This window comes from Vespula vulgaris, chromosome 10 (assembly GCF_905475345.1).
Source record: "Vespula vulgaris chromosome 10, iyVesVulg1.1, whole genome shotgun sequence".
Taxonomy (NCBI): Eukaryota; Metazoa; Arthropoda; class Insecta; order Hymenoptera; family Vespidae; genus Vespula; species Vespula vulgaris.
The window spans coordinates 5081860-5098194 of NC_066595.1; the positions used below are offsets into that span (position 1 = coordinate 5081860).

General features: G+C 28.0%; 4 protein-coding genes across 13 annotated transcripts; 2 read left to right on the plus strand and 2 right to left on the minus strand.

The window, feature by feature from the left end:
• Positions 1 to 3768: 3768 nt before the first annotated feature.
• Positions 3769 to 6776, minus strand: LOC127066725 (transcription elongation factor, mitochondrial-like). Of its 4 annotated transcripts, none has more exons than XM_051000785.1 (7): positions 6491 to 6776; positions 5939 to 6014; positions 5490 to 5600; positions 5196 to 5409; positions 4976 to 5122; positions 4703 to 4889; positions 3769 to 4619 (listed from the first exon to the last, which is right to left on the minus strand). In XM_051000785.1, exons 3-7 carry the CDS (start codon positions 5591 to 5593, stop codon positions 4306 to 4308), a joined length of 966 nt encoding a protein of 321 aa, XP_050856742.1. In that variant the 5' UTR covers positions 5594 to 5600; positions 5939 to 6014; positions 6491 to 6776; the 3' UTR covers positions 3769 to 4305. The 4 variants fall into 4 exon arrangements, with proteins under 4 accessions (XP_050856742.1, XP_050856740.1, XP_050856743.1 ...); XM_051000783.1 differs by having other exon boundaries at positions 5490 to 5682; XM_051000786.1 differs by having other exon boundaries at positions 6423 to 6776.
• Positions 6777 to 7083: 307 nt separating this feature from the next.
• On the plus strand, positions 7084 to 9806 carry LOC127066952 (46 kDa FK506-binding nuclear protein). 2 transcript variants are annotated; one of them, XM_051001290.1, is made up of 4 exons: positions 7084 to 7251; positions 7437 to 7526; positions 7797 to 8817; positions 8962 to 9806. In XM_051001290.1, the coding sequence occupies exons 1-4, from the start codon at positions 7242 to 7244 to the stop codon at positions 9041 to 9043; spliced, it is 1203 nt and encodes a 400-aa protein (XP_050857247.1). In that variant the 5' UTR covers positions 7084 to 7241; the 3' UTR covers positions 9044 to 9806. The 2 variants fall into 2 exon arrangements, with proteins under 2 accessions (XP_050857247.1, XP_050857248.1); XM_051001291.1 differs by having other exon boundaries at positions 7809 to 8817.
• Positions 9807 to 10860: 1054 nt separating this feature from the next.
• On the plus strand, positions 10861 to 12482 carry LOC127066957 (coiled-coil-helix-coiled-coil-helix domain-containing protein 7). 5 transcript variants are annotated; one of them, XM_051001303.1, is made up of 4 exons: positions 10861 to 11075; positions 11760 to 11938; positions 12010 to 12108; positions 12185 to 12482. In XM_051001303.1, exons 2-4 carry the CDS (start codon positions 11840 to 11842, stop codon positions 12290 to 12292), a joined length of 306 nt encoding a protein of 101 aa, XP_050857260.1. In that variant the 5' UTR covers positions 10861 to 11075; positions 11760 to 11839; the 3' UTR covers positions 12293 to 12482. The 5 variants fall into 5 exon arrangements, with proteins under 5 accessions (XP_050857260.1, XP_050857259.1, XP_050857258.1 ...); XM_051001302.1 differs by lacking the exon at positions 10861 to 11075 and adding an exon at positions 11100 to 11561; XM_051001301.1 differs by lacking the exon at positions 10861 to 11075 and adding an exon at positions 11101 to 11318.
• Positions 12483 to 13367: 885 nt separating this feature from the next.
• On the minus strand, positions 13368 to 16159 carry LOC127066953 (ethanolaminephosphotransferase 1-like). 2 transcript variants are annotated; one of them, XM_051001294.1, is made up of 8 exons: positions 15880 to 16159; positions 15491 to 15554; positions 15217 to 15409; positions 14736 to 14998; positions 14496 to 14653; positions 14233 to 14413; positions 13778 to 13954; positions 13368 to 13702 (listed from the first exon to the last, which is right to left on the minus strand). In XM_051001294.1, exons 2-8 carry the CDS (start codon positions 15518 to 15520, stop codon positions 13640 to 13642), a joined length of 1065 nt encoding a protein of 354 aa, XP_050857251.1. In that variant the 5' UTR covers positions 15521 to 15554; positions 15880 to 16159; the 3' UTR covers positions 13368 to 13639. The 2 variants fall into 2 exon arrangements, with proteins under 2 accessions (XP_050857251.1, XP_050857250.1); XM_051001293.1 differs by having other exon boundaries at positions 15491 to 15559.
• Between the last annotated feature and the right edge of the window lie 176 nt (positions 16160 to 16335).

The following is a 16335-nucleotide window of genomic DNA, read 5'->3' on the forward strand; positions in this document are numbered from 1 at the left end:
AGCTAAATTATACATTTAATTATAAAACGCAAGTATTACCGGGCGAATGGCTGCATATTTCTATATTTTTACAATATCTCTCGTTTGTCTAAATTCAATTAAACGTTAAATTAATTACATTTTCAATTGTTGGTTATATTTCTACAGATAAATAAATTTGAATATAACAAAATTTTTGATTAATTTTCTAACAGAACGCACAGAAAGCTTTCCCGTCAACACTTATGTTAGCTATCATTTGTATTTATCCTTATTCACTTTTATTACTTATATACTTTTATTAATTGTATACTTTTGATAACTACATTAATTATGTACTTTAATTTACTATATGAATCACTTTTATTAACTTTATTAATCATTAGTTCCGGGTGGGACCCTTGGGAGGGGCCCTCGGGTGTGGGCCTTAGGCGGGTTTAGTTCTTTCATTAAAGAAAAGTCGAATTCAATAATGGTACTCTGATCTTCCTCGAGTGAAATGATTTTCGAGATGCACTTCGATCGTTCGAAATTTTATTTTTCTCACGTTCACTTACGTAATTACTCCACGTATCTTTTTCTATTTTTCTCTACTGCGTTTCTTTTCTTTTCTTCTTTCTATCTTTTTTCCTCTTTTTTTTTTACTCTTTTTCTGTTTCAGGTTTTTTCTGTTTCTGTTTCAGGTTAGATCATCGAGGGAGCGATCATCGAGCGAGTGATCATCGAGGAATCGAGCATAGTGAAATTAAATTTTTACAGGGAAGTTTTTGAATATAAATGTCTTTTGCATATAATATTGCATTTAATTTTTGCTCTTATATTTAATGTTTATTACCTTTTTAATTTTTACTCATATTTTACTATATATATAATATATTCTTTTAAATATATATAATATATTCTTTTTCTGTTTCAAGTTAGGTGATCGCCGGACCTATCTTCGTGGGATCTTTACACGGAAGTTAAAGGAACCTCTTTGCATATAATCTCTATTATATAGGAATTATATAGCAGAAAGGGTATGTCTCCTTGCTTCCGTACGCGAATGATAGGGAAAACACTCACGTGCGTGACGGCCGGCACGCGCTTGGGTGTTTGCGGTCGCGAGATTTAGTCCTACCGAGGACTTCGTTTTGCTCTTTGAAATGCCGAAATATAGACACGACCGGTCGTGTCTCGAGATGTCTCAAGCCGACGGTGTGGACGGTGGAGCAATCTGTAAGCGGGGTTTTATACATCTCCAGTTTGCTGAGAAGCCCGAAGCTCCCGAAGCGGAAAGGCATCTCGGATCGTGGATTTTAGAGTAGAATCCCCGTTAGTCCGCGTGCCGCAAGCGTTTCATCGTGCCCAAGGACCATGGACGGACTTAGATTTTTATACGGGTGTTTAAAGAATCTTTCCACCTCAGGCGTAGAAAGATTTCTTTTCTCCCGTTCGGGCAAGATAGAAGAACACTCGCTTACGTCGGCTGGCATAGGCGTTGGTGTTCTCGGGCGCGATTAAGTCCAAAATTGGTTCCAACGTACTCAACATACTCGCGTGAGTGTTTCCGGAATACTCGCGTAAGTATCTGTGAGTGCGGTAGGATTCAATTTTGGGTTCCGGCGTTTGTCGCGAAGCACAATCGGTTGTGCTCAAGTGGTGATCGAAGCTTCCGATGTTGGATAGTTGAGCTATGCGTAAGTCGGTTCCCAAATGCGGAGACGCATGGGGCTGCAATTTTAGCGTTTGGAGGCTTGAATTCGTCGGGAGTGGAGGTCGCCCCGTTGCTTTGCTTTTTTGATAATAGTAGAAGTAGTAAAAAGTAGAGTCATCGTTAGTCCGCGGGTCTCCAGATGCAGCAACCTCCACGCGGTGGGACCTGGGTCGGCAGTACTTGTGATATATCGATATCTTATAGCCTGCAAGTATTTCCGAGCGAATAGCTGCATATTTGAAGGCTTATCCAAAATCTCTTCTCTATGTAATTCCAAAGTAAACGTCGAAGTTCATACATTTTACATTGATTCTTATATCTTTTGTATATTCGGAAATGAATACACCAGATTAATTATTACAGTTTCTCTCGGGTGGGTCTCATGAGTTGGGCTCATGGGCGTGGGCTTCTGTGCGGGTCTCCTTTCAGTATCGAAAAATCGTGCTCGATTTTCGTACTCTAGTTTTGGTCAAGCTTATCTACATTCTATGTTCATCTTCTCTTTTCAATTTCATCGTTCTCACACGTGCATGTGTTACCATCTGGTTATCCTTTCTTTCTTTTCTTCCGAATTCTATCGTTTTCACGTGCGCGCATGTTTCGGCTTTCTTTTCTTTTCTTTCTCTTCTGCTTCTCCTCCTGTTCATGGATTTCGATATATCGGCTCAGGTCCGATATATCGTCGTAAGCTTCGGGTCATAATCGATTGCTAGACGCGAATACGGGTAAGATAGGAAGAACATTAACGCCTGAGTCGGCGGGCACAGACGTGGTGTTCTCGGGCGCGAATAAAAGTCCTACGGTAATGGACTTCGTTTGATTGCTAAACCGAATAATGACCGGTCGTGTGTCGGTTCGTGTGCTACCGAGCGGTATGGATTGCTATCCGTAAGCGTGGACTGACCCTCCTCCAGTTAGCCGCCTGAATTCTCGGTTGGTGCGTGGACGCCGCGAACGCGAAGTTAGAGTAGAGTCACCGTTATTATAACACTCCCGGGAGTGTCGGGCGCGATTAAAAGTCCTACCGGGGACTTCGTTTTATAGAACGCCGATTATTTGATCACACCGGTCACGCGAACTTTAGAGTAGAGTCCCCGTTAGCCCGTGGGTCCCCAGATGCAGCTACCTCCACGTGGTGGGACCTGGGTCGGTAGTACTTGCTATATATATTGAAATCTATGTCTGAATTATATCTAAAATCTGTAACAAAATTATATATACTAAAATCTATAACTACGTTCTACATATGATTATAGAATGCAAGTACTACCGAGCGAATGGCTGCGTATTTCAATCTTTTTCTATAATCTCTTTTCTGTCAAAAGTTTCGGGTGGGACCCTCGAGTGTGGGCCTTTAGGCGGACTGCTTTCTCTGCATCTTCTAAAGCTCTTTTTCTTTTCTTCTTTCTTTACGTCCTCTCTCTTTTTTCTGCTTCTCTTCTTCTTTAACTGTTTTTCTGTTTCAGGTTAAATGATCAAGAGATGAATCAGCGAGGGATCGATCATCGTGAAATTAAATTTTTACAGAGAAGTTTTTGAATATAAATGTATTTTTTCATGTAATATATATAATTTTTGCTCTTACATTTAATTTTTATTATCTTTTTAATTTTTGCTTTATATTTAATTTTCATTGTCTTTTTAATTTTTGCTTTTATATTTAATTTTTATTATCTTTTTCATTTTTGCTCATATAATCATCTCTTCTACTTTTACTCTTTTTCTGTTTCAGATTAGGCGATCGAGGGATAGGTCATCATGGAATTTTTACATGGAAGTTAATGGAATCTCTCAGCATATAAGTTTTATGTAAGTCTCCTTGCTTCCATACGCGAATGATAGGGAAAACACTCACTGGTGTTTACTATGGGTTACTTAGGAATTTACTATAGGTAAAATTAAAAGTGTACGTTACATATGTAGGGAATATTCGTAGGTGTATGTGTGTGTGTATATGTATATACCTATTATATATTATCGCGCGGGGTAACAATCGAATTTAATACAAAATATCTATTGATCAGAAAGAGAAACTAAATAATTTTTTTTAATAATCAGAATAATTGCTTTTAAGAAAGAGCATTCAAAGATTTTTCATTATATTCTTTATATTCATTATACAGTTCACATTGTTTACAGTAATCTAGATTCAATTCACAAACACAAAGTTAAAATGAAGTTTTTTTAGTTATATCCTTATAGAGCAATCTTATTTTTTCCAAGATATTTTCAGATAAAGCTTTATATTTGTGCTGATAATGTTTTATCAACACCATAATTTGCAACATGATTCTAAACTATGTTGAACTAATAATGTTGCAGATGCTCAATTTATGGAACTGTAATGGTAAAATATTGACCGATATACTATCATAGCATCTTCTTTTACTTATGAATCTTTTGTGCTTTACTATATACTAACTAAGTTTCATGTTCTGCTTTCTATTTTTCATATTTAACAATTATTTTTTAGTTCTTCCTAGTATCTAAAATGTTATATGCACGTATAATTGATGCATATGCGTATATAATTGATGCATACATAGCAAAATTGCAATAAAATGATTCGAAACAGAAAAGAAAAGTTAGAGAATGGAATACTTCTTTAATTTTTTGACATCTTTACAATCTCAAACAAATTCATAACCATATTTTTCAAGAACACCTAATTGTAAGAATGTTAAAGCAATCAATAAAGACCAATTCATTTGATCTTTTATGTAATTTATTTCGTTGTTATAACTATGCATTATGTCCTTCTGTATATATACACCAACAGGATGTTTTTCTTCATCATTTATGCAATCTTCTTCATATAGTAATTTATTAATTACTCTCCCAGAAGAGATTACTTCGTAACCTACATGAAGGTTAAATAGTTTCACAACTTTCTCATACTTCAGTAGGTAAATATTCTTTGTAAGTGATGAAATTTTGTTGTCTTCTAATTTCAATATGAAAATTATTAATTATTATAGAAATATATTTATAGGAATTCAAATAATTTATTATTACTTTTACAATTACCATTAGTCATCGAAGTACCCTGCAATAAATTTTTTTGTGATAAAAAAGCTAAAATTATTGCTTTCAATTTTTCTCTCTGTAAAAATACTTTTACTTGCTTTACAGATTTTAACAAGGTACAATTGAAATTTGTTTCATCCATTACATAAGCATCAGCCATAGGAATCTTTAACATTAATTTCCAAGCCTATCATAAAAAAATAATTTCTAATATTATATCATTAGATGATTAATTTTTGTTTATTATATAAAAAATATATATTTAACATTTACCAAATTAAATAGTTCAAAAGTATAATCACTTTTTGGAACTTCTAAGAAATTTTCATATTTCCATTCCAATATATTTTCTTTAGATTCAAGTAATGCCCAACTAACAATATTTGTTCCTACGTAGATCCCCAATACAGTAGATATTTGCTAAAATAATATTAAATAATGTTTATTCATCCATCATTCTTATATCTTAAATAAGAAATGGTAATTCTTTTACCTCTCGTGGGATATCTGCTGAAGGGAAAATAATTGATCTTCTGAAACTTTGCAAATTTTTATACTGTTTGTCATTAATAATTGAATGTATAAATGCATCTAATATCTCTTTTGTCATATCTTGTATTTCTAATATATCTTCTAATGATTTATATGAACCATATTTTTCACGATGTAAATGCAATTTATTTGCATGTGATTCAGAAATCTTATACCTACATAAAAATTATTTTAATATATGCTTCCAATTATAATAATTTTTAAATTCAAGATAAATTATAAAAACAAAATTTACCTTTTAAAATAATCAATTCTCTTATCATTTAATATTTTCAAAATATAATTATTATGGGCACAATTATACTCTAATTCCTTCTTAGTTCTTCTGTTAGAGTACATCAGTCTGCTATAAGGATATAATACAGATCGAATTTGTTTTACAAATAAATTACAACTTGTATATTGTCTAACCATATCCAATTTTTGTACTAGAATCATATAAAAACAATTCGTAAAACAAAAATAAATTCTCTTATTCTGTTTTTTTAATTTTACTTATACAATTATATAAAAATTTTACGTAAATTAAAACTATATCATTTTTTAAATTACGTCATTTTATAATGATTACATTATATTAAGTCCATTAGGTATGAAATATATTCTTTTATTTTTGTACAATTATATATTATACTATTTATTTACATTTACTTATCACATAATTTATAAAATAATATTACTTACTAAAAATATTCACTTCAATATTAATACTTTAATATATTAAACAATAATCTGTTTCTTTATCTAAAATATTAATATCCTGAAACATAAAATATATTTTTCATATCTATAATTTGTTAATTAGTAAACAAAAATTATTATAACTCAATTATAATCAATATAAAAAATTATGCATAAAGATATATTATTATATAAACTCCATAAAATCAAAAATTATTTCTACTTTGTCTAGAATAGATAGAATATTAATTAAAATAAACTAAAAGAATATATATAGATTCTCATGAATTTATGTATAAAATTTTGTTGATTATTGATGCCTTAAAAATATAGGTTAAGAGCAAACTGTAAAAATTCTTCTATTAACTACATTGCTTTCAACTTTTGTCGTTATAAAATTAAATATCACATTATCATAATATTTGATTCGTTATAACAACATTAGTATTACGATATCATGCAAATTTGATTTTTTACTGATATTTACAAATATCATGCTATCGTACAGACATGCAGCGACAAAACCATGGCTTTCATTATAACATGAAAACATACCTTAAGTCCAACCACACATATTTTTCATACAGGATTTCTATTTTACATTTGTTCGCAATATTATGCTATATTTTATCTATGGCAGCATTTCAATATTATATACACATAGGTTTATTTTTGGTCTTTGTTATCTTGTTTTAACTACCAAACCTACGATACGCCATTTGTTATATTCGCAATTATTTTATGAATAGAATCCAATAACAGTAACATTTTGACCAATTATATTGCTGGAATCGGCTTCCGTAAGAGTAGCCATACAATAATAACAGTAACAGTCATAAAATTCAACATATTGTAATTGATTATTATATTCTTATAGATAGCCAATCAGATTGTAAGATTGGCTGACATCATAATTCAGCGCGATAAATGAAGCATCTAACTACGTAACATAGAAAATATTTAAATTAATACTTCGTTTTGTGGTGGTAGTTGATAATAAAAACAATTAAATCTTATGTATAATACAATAAATGAAATTAAATAAAGTTGAATTAAAATATTCAAATATGGATTAAATTAGGTTGGAAAAAGTCTAGTGAAATCGTTTTTCCGGTATTGGCGCTAGTATCGTTGTTGCATTGTTTGTTCATCGTTCGTTTTGGGCGCATTGGCGCGAGAACATCGGATGTGGTCTGTTTATAAGAGCGATCACTCACATTAACGTATTGAAAAAGAAGAGAATAATTATTAATATAAATATACTTTTGTTTATTTTGATCCAAGGTTATACAATAAAGCAATCAAAATGTTTTGGGGTAAATAGTAGCATCATTTATAAAAATACATATAAATCCTTGTCTTAACTTTACCGGTACTATATGCCAAGAATGGCGTCGCCATGTGGTTTTAATAATAAATTATAAAGTTTAAAAACGGAAGAGAAACTTATAATACTTCTACATGTTTGTGATCAGTATAATATATACATATATATTTGTAGGTCTAATAATGGAACCGAATAAACGATACACTCAAACCGTTGAAAAATCATTCCACGTGTCTATGGCGACTTTGGATGTTGCAAGCGCCGGTAAGTCAAAAAAATGTGAATTACATTAATAGTTTTTATTTGTGTTTTTCTCTTACTCTATCAAGTTATAATTCTTTTTGTTTTTTATATGCTTGACTATTTTTTAAAAGTTATGATAGAAGTTATTGATGCAATCAATAATAAAATTCATAAAATTAATACAATTTCAGATGTCAAAGTATTACTAAATAATATTAAACAGACTTTAATTACTTAAATATTTTTTCTTTCTAAAAACAAATTTATAATTAAAACTTATATGACATATAGCTGTTATTGCAGATGACGATGTAGTACAAGTGACTGTATATTATGATGGTACAAATTACTTACTCTGTAGTTTAAAAAAAGGCTCTGTATGGCAAGTACCACTTGATTTGCACTTTCAAGAGGGTACTAAAATAGCTTTCACATGTAATGGGCACAGTCGTGTGCATTTAACTGGATATTTAATACCAGATGATTTAGTTGATGAAATAGAAGAAGAGGAAGAAGAGGAAGAAAAAGTTCAACAATTAATTGATAAACAATCAAAGAGAAAAGCAATAGATTTTCCAAAAGGAAATAAAAAAGTAAAAAGAGTAAAAAATGAAGTTGAATCGTCAGAAGATGATGATTTAGAATTAGATGGAACAAATAATGATGAAGATATCGATGATGAAGAAGAAGAAGAAAGAAAGGAATCTTTGTTGAATGAAGAAAATGTTAATGAAGAAGAAGATGAGGAAGAAAGTGATGGTGATGACGATGACGATGATGATGATGATAATTATCATGATGATGATGATGATGATGATGATGATGATGATGATGATGATGATGACGATGATATTAATGAAGAAGAAGAGGAAAAGATACGAAAAAAATTCAGTAAACAACAGCAACAACAGGGAAAGAAGAACAAACAAGTAGAACAACTACAGCAAAAAAAGAAGCAAGATAAACAAAAATTGGTAAATGGAAAGGATATCAAACAGAATCAACAAAAAAAGAATAAAGGAGAACAGCAACAACAGAATACTTCAAATGAACAGAAGAAAAGGGTGGTTGAGGGAGGTGTACAAGTAAAAGACATTAAAACAGGCAATGGTGCATTTGCAAAAGCAGGAAAATTTGTTTCTGTGTACTTTATAGGACGATTGCAAAATGGCAAGAAATTTGATGCCACTACACAAGGAGATGGTTTTAAATTTAGGCTTGGAAGAGGCGAAGTTATCAAAGGTTGGGATGTAGGCATTACTGGTATGAAAGTTGGTGGAAAGAGACAAATTACAATACCTCCAGCTATGGCGTATGTATATTTATCATGATTTAATGCATTATTATTACGTTCTGTTTCTTTCTTAAAGTATTATAGTTGTTCTTAATTATTAGTATAAAAGATCACAAGAGAAACTATGTAATATATCTATTCTATAACATAATTATTTTTTAGGTATGGTGCTAAGGGTTTTCCACCTGCTATTCCTGGCAACAGCACACTTATTTTTGAAGTTGAACTAAAAAATGTCCATTAATATGTAATTGTAATCTGACAAATATTTGCATATTTCATATAACTGTAATTCTAAAAAATTTTACTATTTATTTATTAACATATAAGGATATATTAAAAATTTATTAATAATGACAAAAAATCTCTATAGGTTATTATATTTTAAAAATATTCATACAACATCAAATTTGTTTGTATTAAATATAATATTTATTCCCATAATACGATAATACTTATATTTTTGCAACAGATTATTGTTTACATAAATAATTAATTATAAGAGTTTAATTAAATTGAATATTATCAGATATAATTAGTAATGATATTTTGTGACATCCTTATATGTTAATAGGTGAGTATTCAAATGTAATTAGACAAAAAGTCGTGAAATATGTAAAGGAATGCCTAAATAGATTAAAGCAGTTTTGAATTGTTGGAGGTATAAAACAAGATGTTGATGTTTTTGATAAAAAGTTATATTAATGCAATGCATTTAATATCGTATATACAGTCAACATATATTTGAGCAATCAAGGTACAGTGTATACAAGTATAACATCTCTTATATCTCACTATAAACTTAAAAACTACTGTTGAGTATTAAAAAAGTAACTGATGTTTACAAATAAATTTTACAAATATTCTAGCTCTGGTATATGTTTATTTTAACTTTTATAATGTCTGCAACATAAATTTCCAGGGCGTATACATCAAAATTGTGTAAACACTAAATGTATTTAAATGTATTCATCAAAAAGATATTATATAATAAAATTTTAACTTTATACCTTCTATAAATTCTATTATGAAAAAGAAGCAAAACCGAATATAGTATTTTATTAATTCTAAACAATATATTTCTAAATTAATCTTTAGTCAATATGTCACATATTTTATTAATATAATTTATTTCATATACACTCTGTTGAAAGTAAATTTCATAATATTAGAAATTACATTAAATTAAAACAAAAAATTAAATTTTGCACATTCTTTGATATCTGCATAGCAGTACTTTTTGGAATGATTTGATAACTTTTCTTGAAGAAATTTTAATTTATTTTTACAGGATCTTTGTTAGTTTTTTTCCATGCTAATGTACATATTCCATTTTTACAATCTTTAACTAAATCCGATGGTTGTTCATCTTCATTTGTACATTTGATTTTATTTTTGAATTGCCACCATTTTAAAATAAGTGGTTGTATTAAAAATCTCCATATAATTAATAATATGGGAACAGCAATGCATGGTACACACACCATTTTATTTGTCTTTTATTTTCTTTAATAACCTGTAGCGTACAAATTATCATATTAATAACATGAATACACAAAATATATTAATTAAGAAACATTTAAATGCAGAATATTATTTTCGAACCTTTGTTTAATACGATTTATTATTGTTTTATTAATCAATATTAAAGATGATTTACTTTAACTGGTAATAAATTAATATTTACTTGAAAACAGATGCATGACTACTGCATAACGATAAATGTATCATCTATCATCAGCAAGTATTAAGCTTAGATAGAATATCACATATAGAGTGGACATCGATTATAATGTCGTATTTTTCTCGTTGTAAGGTTAGTAATTTCTACCATATCGACGAGCCTTTCCTACTTTTGTAAGTAAATAATTAATTTTTATAATAGTTTCAAAAATTCGGTGCAGTAAAAATACTATTTACTATTAAATCTTTCATTTGATAACCAGTTATTATCATACTTTGTTAATTCGAAGTTTTAATTTATTATAAAAAAATATCCCTCTCTGATAAGATAAAATTTCGTTTTGTAGAATAATCGTTGGTGGCGCTAATGATGAAATAAACCAAGTTAAGATCTTTAGGATCTCACATATTAAAAATTTTAGGAAATTTTACTTTATGATAAAAGAAAAAAATTCTTTTACCGATACTTCAAAATTAAATAAAAACTAAAAAGTATATAATATTATAAAAAAACAAAAATTATTAATTGAAGTAACTACATTGTGAAAAAACATTTTATTTGGCGCAACGGAAATACCATTTCTACCATCTTAGTATGTTATTTTTTTATTGCTATCATTTTCTTTTTTAAGTGTTTTGTTGTTCTATTTCTTTCTATATCTGTGTGACTACGTTTTTACTGTAGATATAATTTATAATTGAATGGTGCAAATGTGAACTACGTAGTTATAAGTATGATTGACTCATACAATATATTTTATATGGTAGCAAGTATATGCTAAAACGTATATCAAATGAAAAATGAATATTTTATTATTTATTTAAAAATCTGAAATGTATGTAAATTATACATTTTTTAAATTTAATGTAAATGAAATTGGTATATCAAGGTGGCAGTCATACTTTTACTTTCATTACAAAATTGGTTAAATTATTCGTTTTATGTCGATGATTGTGAAGTTTACATAAAGCGCATCTGTAGATACGACGAAACTTTCAATAAAAATCTTTGTTACTTATTACATTTGTAAATATATATCCCGATCCGTGATATTTTTCACGTATAATGTTTTTTGTTGGTAATAAAAACGTTCTACAAAATTACTGATTATGAAACATTAGAATTTAAAACGTGTAGTATTCTATTAATATTTAGAATGTGCTAAACAAAACAGTTCAAGCTATTAACAATTTATAAACGCATGACGTAGCTTCATTTTATTTGATATCCACCTTTGTCATTTAATGTTTTATAATTTACATAATAAATTATGCAGGTTCCCTATCAAGAGTAAAGAAATTGCACATTTTTGAAGGTCTATAAAATGTAAGAAAAATCTATATACTTAATTAAAAAATGAACAAGTTGAACAATACAGATAGCAATATCTCAAAGGTAACAGATGTAAAAAGAAATTTGCGACGGAATCATGAAGCAGATAATCCATGTTTAAAGGTATTATATAATGATGAAATGTTATTTATTGTAACATAATAATATACTAAATATGATTGTTTAAAAATTAGGAATACAATTTATCTTTAGAATGCTTGAGCAATAATAATTATATTCGTGATGCTTGCCAAGCCTACTTCAAAAATTATAGAATTTGTCAGAAGTTCTGGGTAATATTTATATGAAATTTTATATCAAAATAAATTTTTTGTAAATTTAACTATACAAAATCAATTTGTATTACAGCAAAAAATAGTGGCTGATCGTAAACTAAAAAATATCAAACCTTATCTTCCATCTCCAGAAGATCGAGAAAATATAAAGAATGAATATCTCAAATTTAATATTAAATAGCAAATAACCATGTATATGTATTTACATACATTTTAGAAAGTGTTCCAGTGACTATCATTTAAATTTACTGATTTTAATAAAGTTTGCATGTACAAATATACTATTTAAAATAATATTGTTATTACAGCAAAATTATGGATAAGTTTTTATTATTATTATAATAAATTGTAATAAACTGTATAAAATGTGAGATATTTTAAGTTTTCTCAACGGTTGAATATATTTTTGTCTATATTTACATTATACACATTTTTACTTTAAAAATATTGCTTATTTTGATCATACGTATTATAATTTTTGTTAATAAATCTGAAATTCATTCAAGAATTCATAAAGATTGATAATTATAAGAAACATTGTACTATTGTATGACACACTAACAACAAATCATAATAATTTCTGCAATTGTAAAAATTATATTATTGATACAACATTATGTGAATAATAAATACACCTTTTTGCAAAAGTATACACTTTGGCCTTGGAGTGAATACATTTATATTTATACAATATCGTAAGTAACATTTTTTATCGATATCTATATATGTAGTTCAAGATTAATGTATTTAAAATTTTCTTATTTTCCTTGTATGTAAAGTAAAATTGAGATTTCTAAAGTAATCCTTACTAGTGTCTTGATTATTTTAATCACGCTTATCAAATTATTAAGAACCGAAATAAATTAATACATTTAATGCTATTGAGATTTTTCAGTACTATTATAATAGGCAAATATTCAGTACTCACAATCAGTACAATCATAAAGTCATCTAGTGGTTATTTTTTGGCATGATTCTTAAAAGTTTGCTCTAACATATTTTCAAGTGTTAATTCAATAAGATAAAACATATAAACATGTATACACGATGTATGTAAGTACACTGATAACTATCAATGCAAAACATACAAGGATTAATACCTGTAAGAACCAAAAACACATTTAATGCATATATGTAGTGAAATTAATAATATACAGGCGAATATTCACACATATAAAGATAAGCTAAAAAATATAGTAAAATAATGATATATGAAATCAATAATCAATAAATTAAAGACAATTTTGCTCCATTACTTCAAGGAATTGATGACATATTTAAACTAATATGACATCATTTATCAGGTGTCAAGTAAAGGAGTGTATGCTTACAATTTTAAATAGTTACATTGTAGTAATATTAGACTTAAATTACTTTGGTTTCCTATACAAGTGAGTTATTATTTGATCTATGATTTTCGTATGTTACTAATTGTCGGGTTCCCAGTATCTCCTTTCCTTTTTATTCTTATTGCCTCTTGTCCGGTTTGTTGTTCTTTTTATTTCTAACACGTATTATCCACAAGTAGTCAATCAGAATGATCCTTTATATGGAATGTATGAATTCGGAAATGACGGCACATTTGACGCACCTAAAATAAATATTTATTTTCCATTTATTAAATTATTATAGAATTCCAATAACATAAAAAAAAATGTAGACATACCACACAGGTACCATAGTGAATGTGAGCAAGTAAAGATAAAATTGATACAAAGTACATAGATTTAAGATCCATTTCAGGCAAGACAAATGAAAGAATAGTTGCTATTGTCACTGGCAATAATATCCACGGCAATATTTCACATCTAGTATTGCTCATTTGAGATACAATTAAGCGACACTGTAATGTATGAAAAATAACATATTTAAATGCCTTTATAAGCAAATGTTTTTTCATGCATTTACAAGAAAAAAATTGATTTTTAAATTTTATAATACAATTTACAATATTATCAAATTATGCATAGTACAAATCAGCTAAGTACTTTTTCTCACTAAAATGTTATATTATAAAAACATATTTATCAATTAAAAGCATATTTAATTCAAAATAATATTTTGTTTACGAATATATTTGTTCTTTTTATTACATAAAAATATTACGTAATATTGACTTACGCATATATTAGAAAAAGTAGTGCCAATGGCAAAATATATGATACGAGGATCCTTCTCCAATACATTTTGTTGTGAGAATAATATCCAAAGTGTAGAAATCATAAATAACAATACTAAAGGCACCAATGGTCTTATTGCTTCTGGAAATGTTCTCATTTTTCCTGTCTTATCTCTATATGATCTATAAATTAATAATATACATATTGTGATAAGTGAAATTAATCATTTTTAAACAAAGCATAGTAAAAATCAATTATACTAACTTGTATATATTCCAAAGTACAACTGGTAAGTTTGAAACAAGGGCACTAACATATAATAACATTTCAAACATTATTCCTGCTGATATTCCTCCTGGCAAGTAGAATTTCCATGCTTCATGACCACCTACACTGGTCAAGATAAATACCAAAATAGTTGCCTAAGATGTAAAAAAACAGATATTATGAATAATAAGATAATTATAAAATATAGTGTAACTAAAATTTATGAACACAACCAACCAACATAGATGCATCATATCCCCAAGGAAGGAATAGCACACCTGTATTGTATTTCTCCCAGTGACTTAAATAAAAATTAACAAATACATTCCAAAGTATGAAATACATTCGTAATGGAGAAACACTATGATCTGTCCTTCCAAAAACTGAGTACATACAAACAGTGATTAACATTGCTGTCCAACTGTCCAAACCATGATCAAACAATTCACCCAAAGGCCCAGAAGTTTGTGTACGTCTTGCTTGTTTTCCATCAATACCATCTAAATATAATTCAAATTACTGCATTATAAAATTAATATAATATAATTATTATAATGCATAATTATAACTTGATATAAGTTAAACAATATAAAGAAAATAATTATGCTCTTTATATATTATGTATAGTTATAATTGAAAATACATGTAATTAAATTTACTAACATCCTAACTAAATGTTGCATCACTTTCTGAAAACATAATATAACTTTCTACTTACCAAGTGTATATGCCATAAAGATATTAAATGCAGCTATTGCAAATACCCAATGAGGTATAGGAGAATATTGTGAATGATCATCGCTTGATGCATAAAAATAATAATCAAATGTTGCAAATACCACAAAGTTTAATACAGTAAAAAGAAATCCAGAGAATGTTAATACATTTGGTGCTACCCACTTTGGACAATACTGGAAAAATAAAGATATGACAAGGATATTTTTTCTGCAAATTGTAATTATAATTATATGAAAGTAATATAAAATTTATACCTCAACAACTTTATTCCAAAATGGATGCATAACATACACACTAAGGGGACTTGTATCCAATGAGCTATACTAAAAAAAAATGTAAATAAATATATATATACATATATATGTGTATACATATATATATTTCAATACGAGGATATTTACATAAATTACATAAATCTCATACAATAAATTAATAAAGCAATAAAAATAATTACGCATAAATACATTTTTATTTATACTTAGTTATGTCTATTATTCATGTCTATCAATTTTTTTTTTTTTTTTTTTTTTTTTTTTTTTTTTTTTTTTTTATTGATTTACTGTTTTAATCTGAAATATTGTGCTTTATTGAAAGCATAAGAAAAGATACAAAAAAATAGTTGTCATGGAAAATAATCACTTACTTTATAATTTTCAAAACCAGTCAAATGTTCTTCCGATAAATATTCTGTTTCGAGATTCATTTTTTGATACATCATAAGAGAGATCTAACCTTTATAATTCGAGTACTTTATTTTTGAAATATTTAACACCTGATTTATTGGTTTGTAAATATATATGAAAGATTTAGTTTTTAATATCAATTATTTCAACCCCTCCTAAAACAATTTAAAATGATGTATATTGTACATAACAGTAATCTTTCATATAGCGCCCATTCATTGTCATTGAACAATATAAGTTTAGTATGGATTCTCCATCTTAAAACTATTGACAAATTTGTGCGCCTCTGTAAAAATAAATATACACTAAAGCGAACACGCGGGTTATTTAAAACACACATAAGAATAGAAATTATTCCATTCTTATCTATATAAATTATTATATTATATAATATTAGCGATGCTGTATATGATAGT

Coding starts and splice junctions, on each gene's coding strand:
- LOC127066952 (XM_051001290.1), top strand. Junction 7,527..7,796: donor TTTGGATGTTGCAAGCGCCG/GTAAGTCAAAAA, acceptor TATGACATATAG/CTGTTATTGCAGATGACGAT. Junction 8,818..8,961: donor ACAATACCTCCAGCTATGGC/GTATGTATATTT, acceptor ATTATTTTTTAG/GTATGGTGCTAAGGGTTTTC.
- LOC127066725 (XM_051000783.1), bottom strand. CDS start 5,668: ATGGTTAGACAATATACAAGTTGTAATTTATTTGTAAAACAAATTCGA. Junction 5,410..5,489: donor AGAATTGATTATTTTAAAAG/GTAAATTTTGTT, acceptor ATTTTTATGTAG/GTATAAGATTTCTGAATCAC. Junction 4,890..4,975: donor CTTTTGAACTATTTAATTTG/GTAAATGTTAAA, acceptor TTTTTATGATAG/GCTTGGAAATTAATGTTAAA.
- LOC127066957 (XM_051001303.1), top strand. CDS start 11,840: ATGAACAAGTTGAACAATACAGATAGCAATATCTCAAAGGTAACAGAT. Junction 11,939..12,009: donor CAGATAATCCATGTTTAAAG/GTATTATATAAT, acceptor TTTAAAAATTAG/GAATACAATTTATCTTTAGA. Junction 12,109..12,184: donor GAATTTGTCAGAAGTTCTGG/GTAATATTTATA, acceptor TTTGTATTACAG/CAAAAAATAGTGGCTGATCG.
- LOC127066953 (XM_051001293.1), bottom strand. CDS start 15,954: ATGATGTATCAAAAAATGAATCTCGAAACAGAATATTTATCGGAAGAA. Junction 15,560..15,879: donor CTGGTTTTGAAAATTATAAA/GTAAGTGATTAT, acceptor ATTTTTTTTTAG/TATAGCTCATTGGATACAAG. Junction 14,654..14,735: donor GATATGATGCATCTATGTTG/GTTGGTTGTGTT, acceptor TTTACATCTTAG/GCAACTATTTTGGTATTTAT.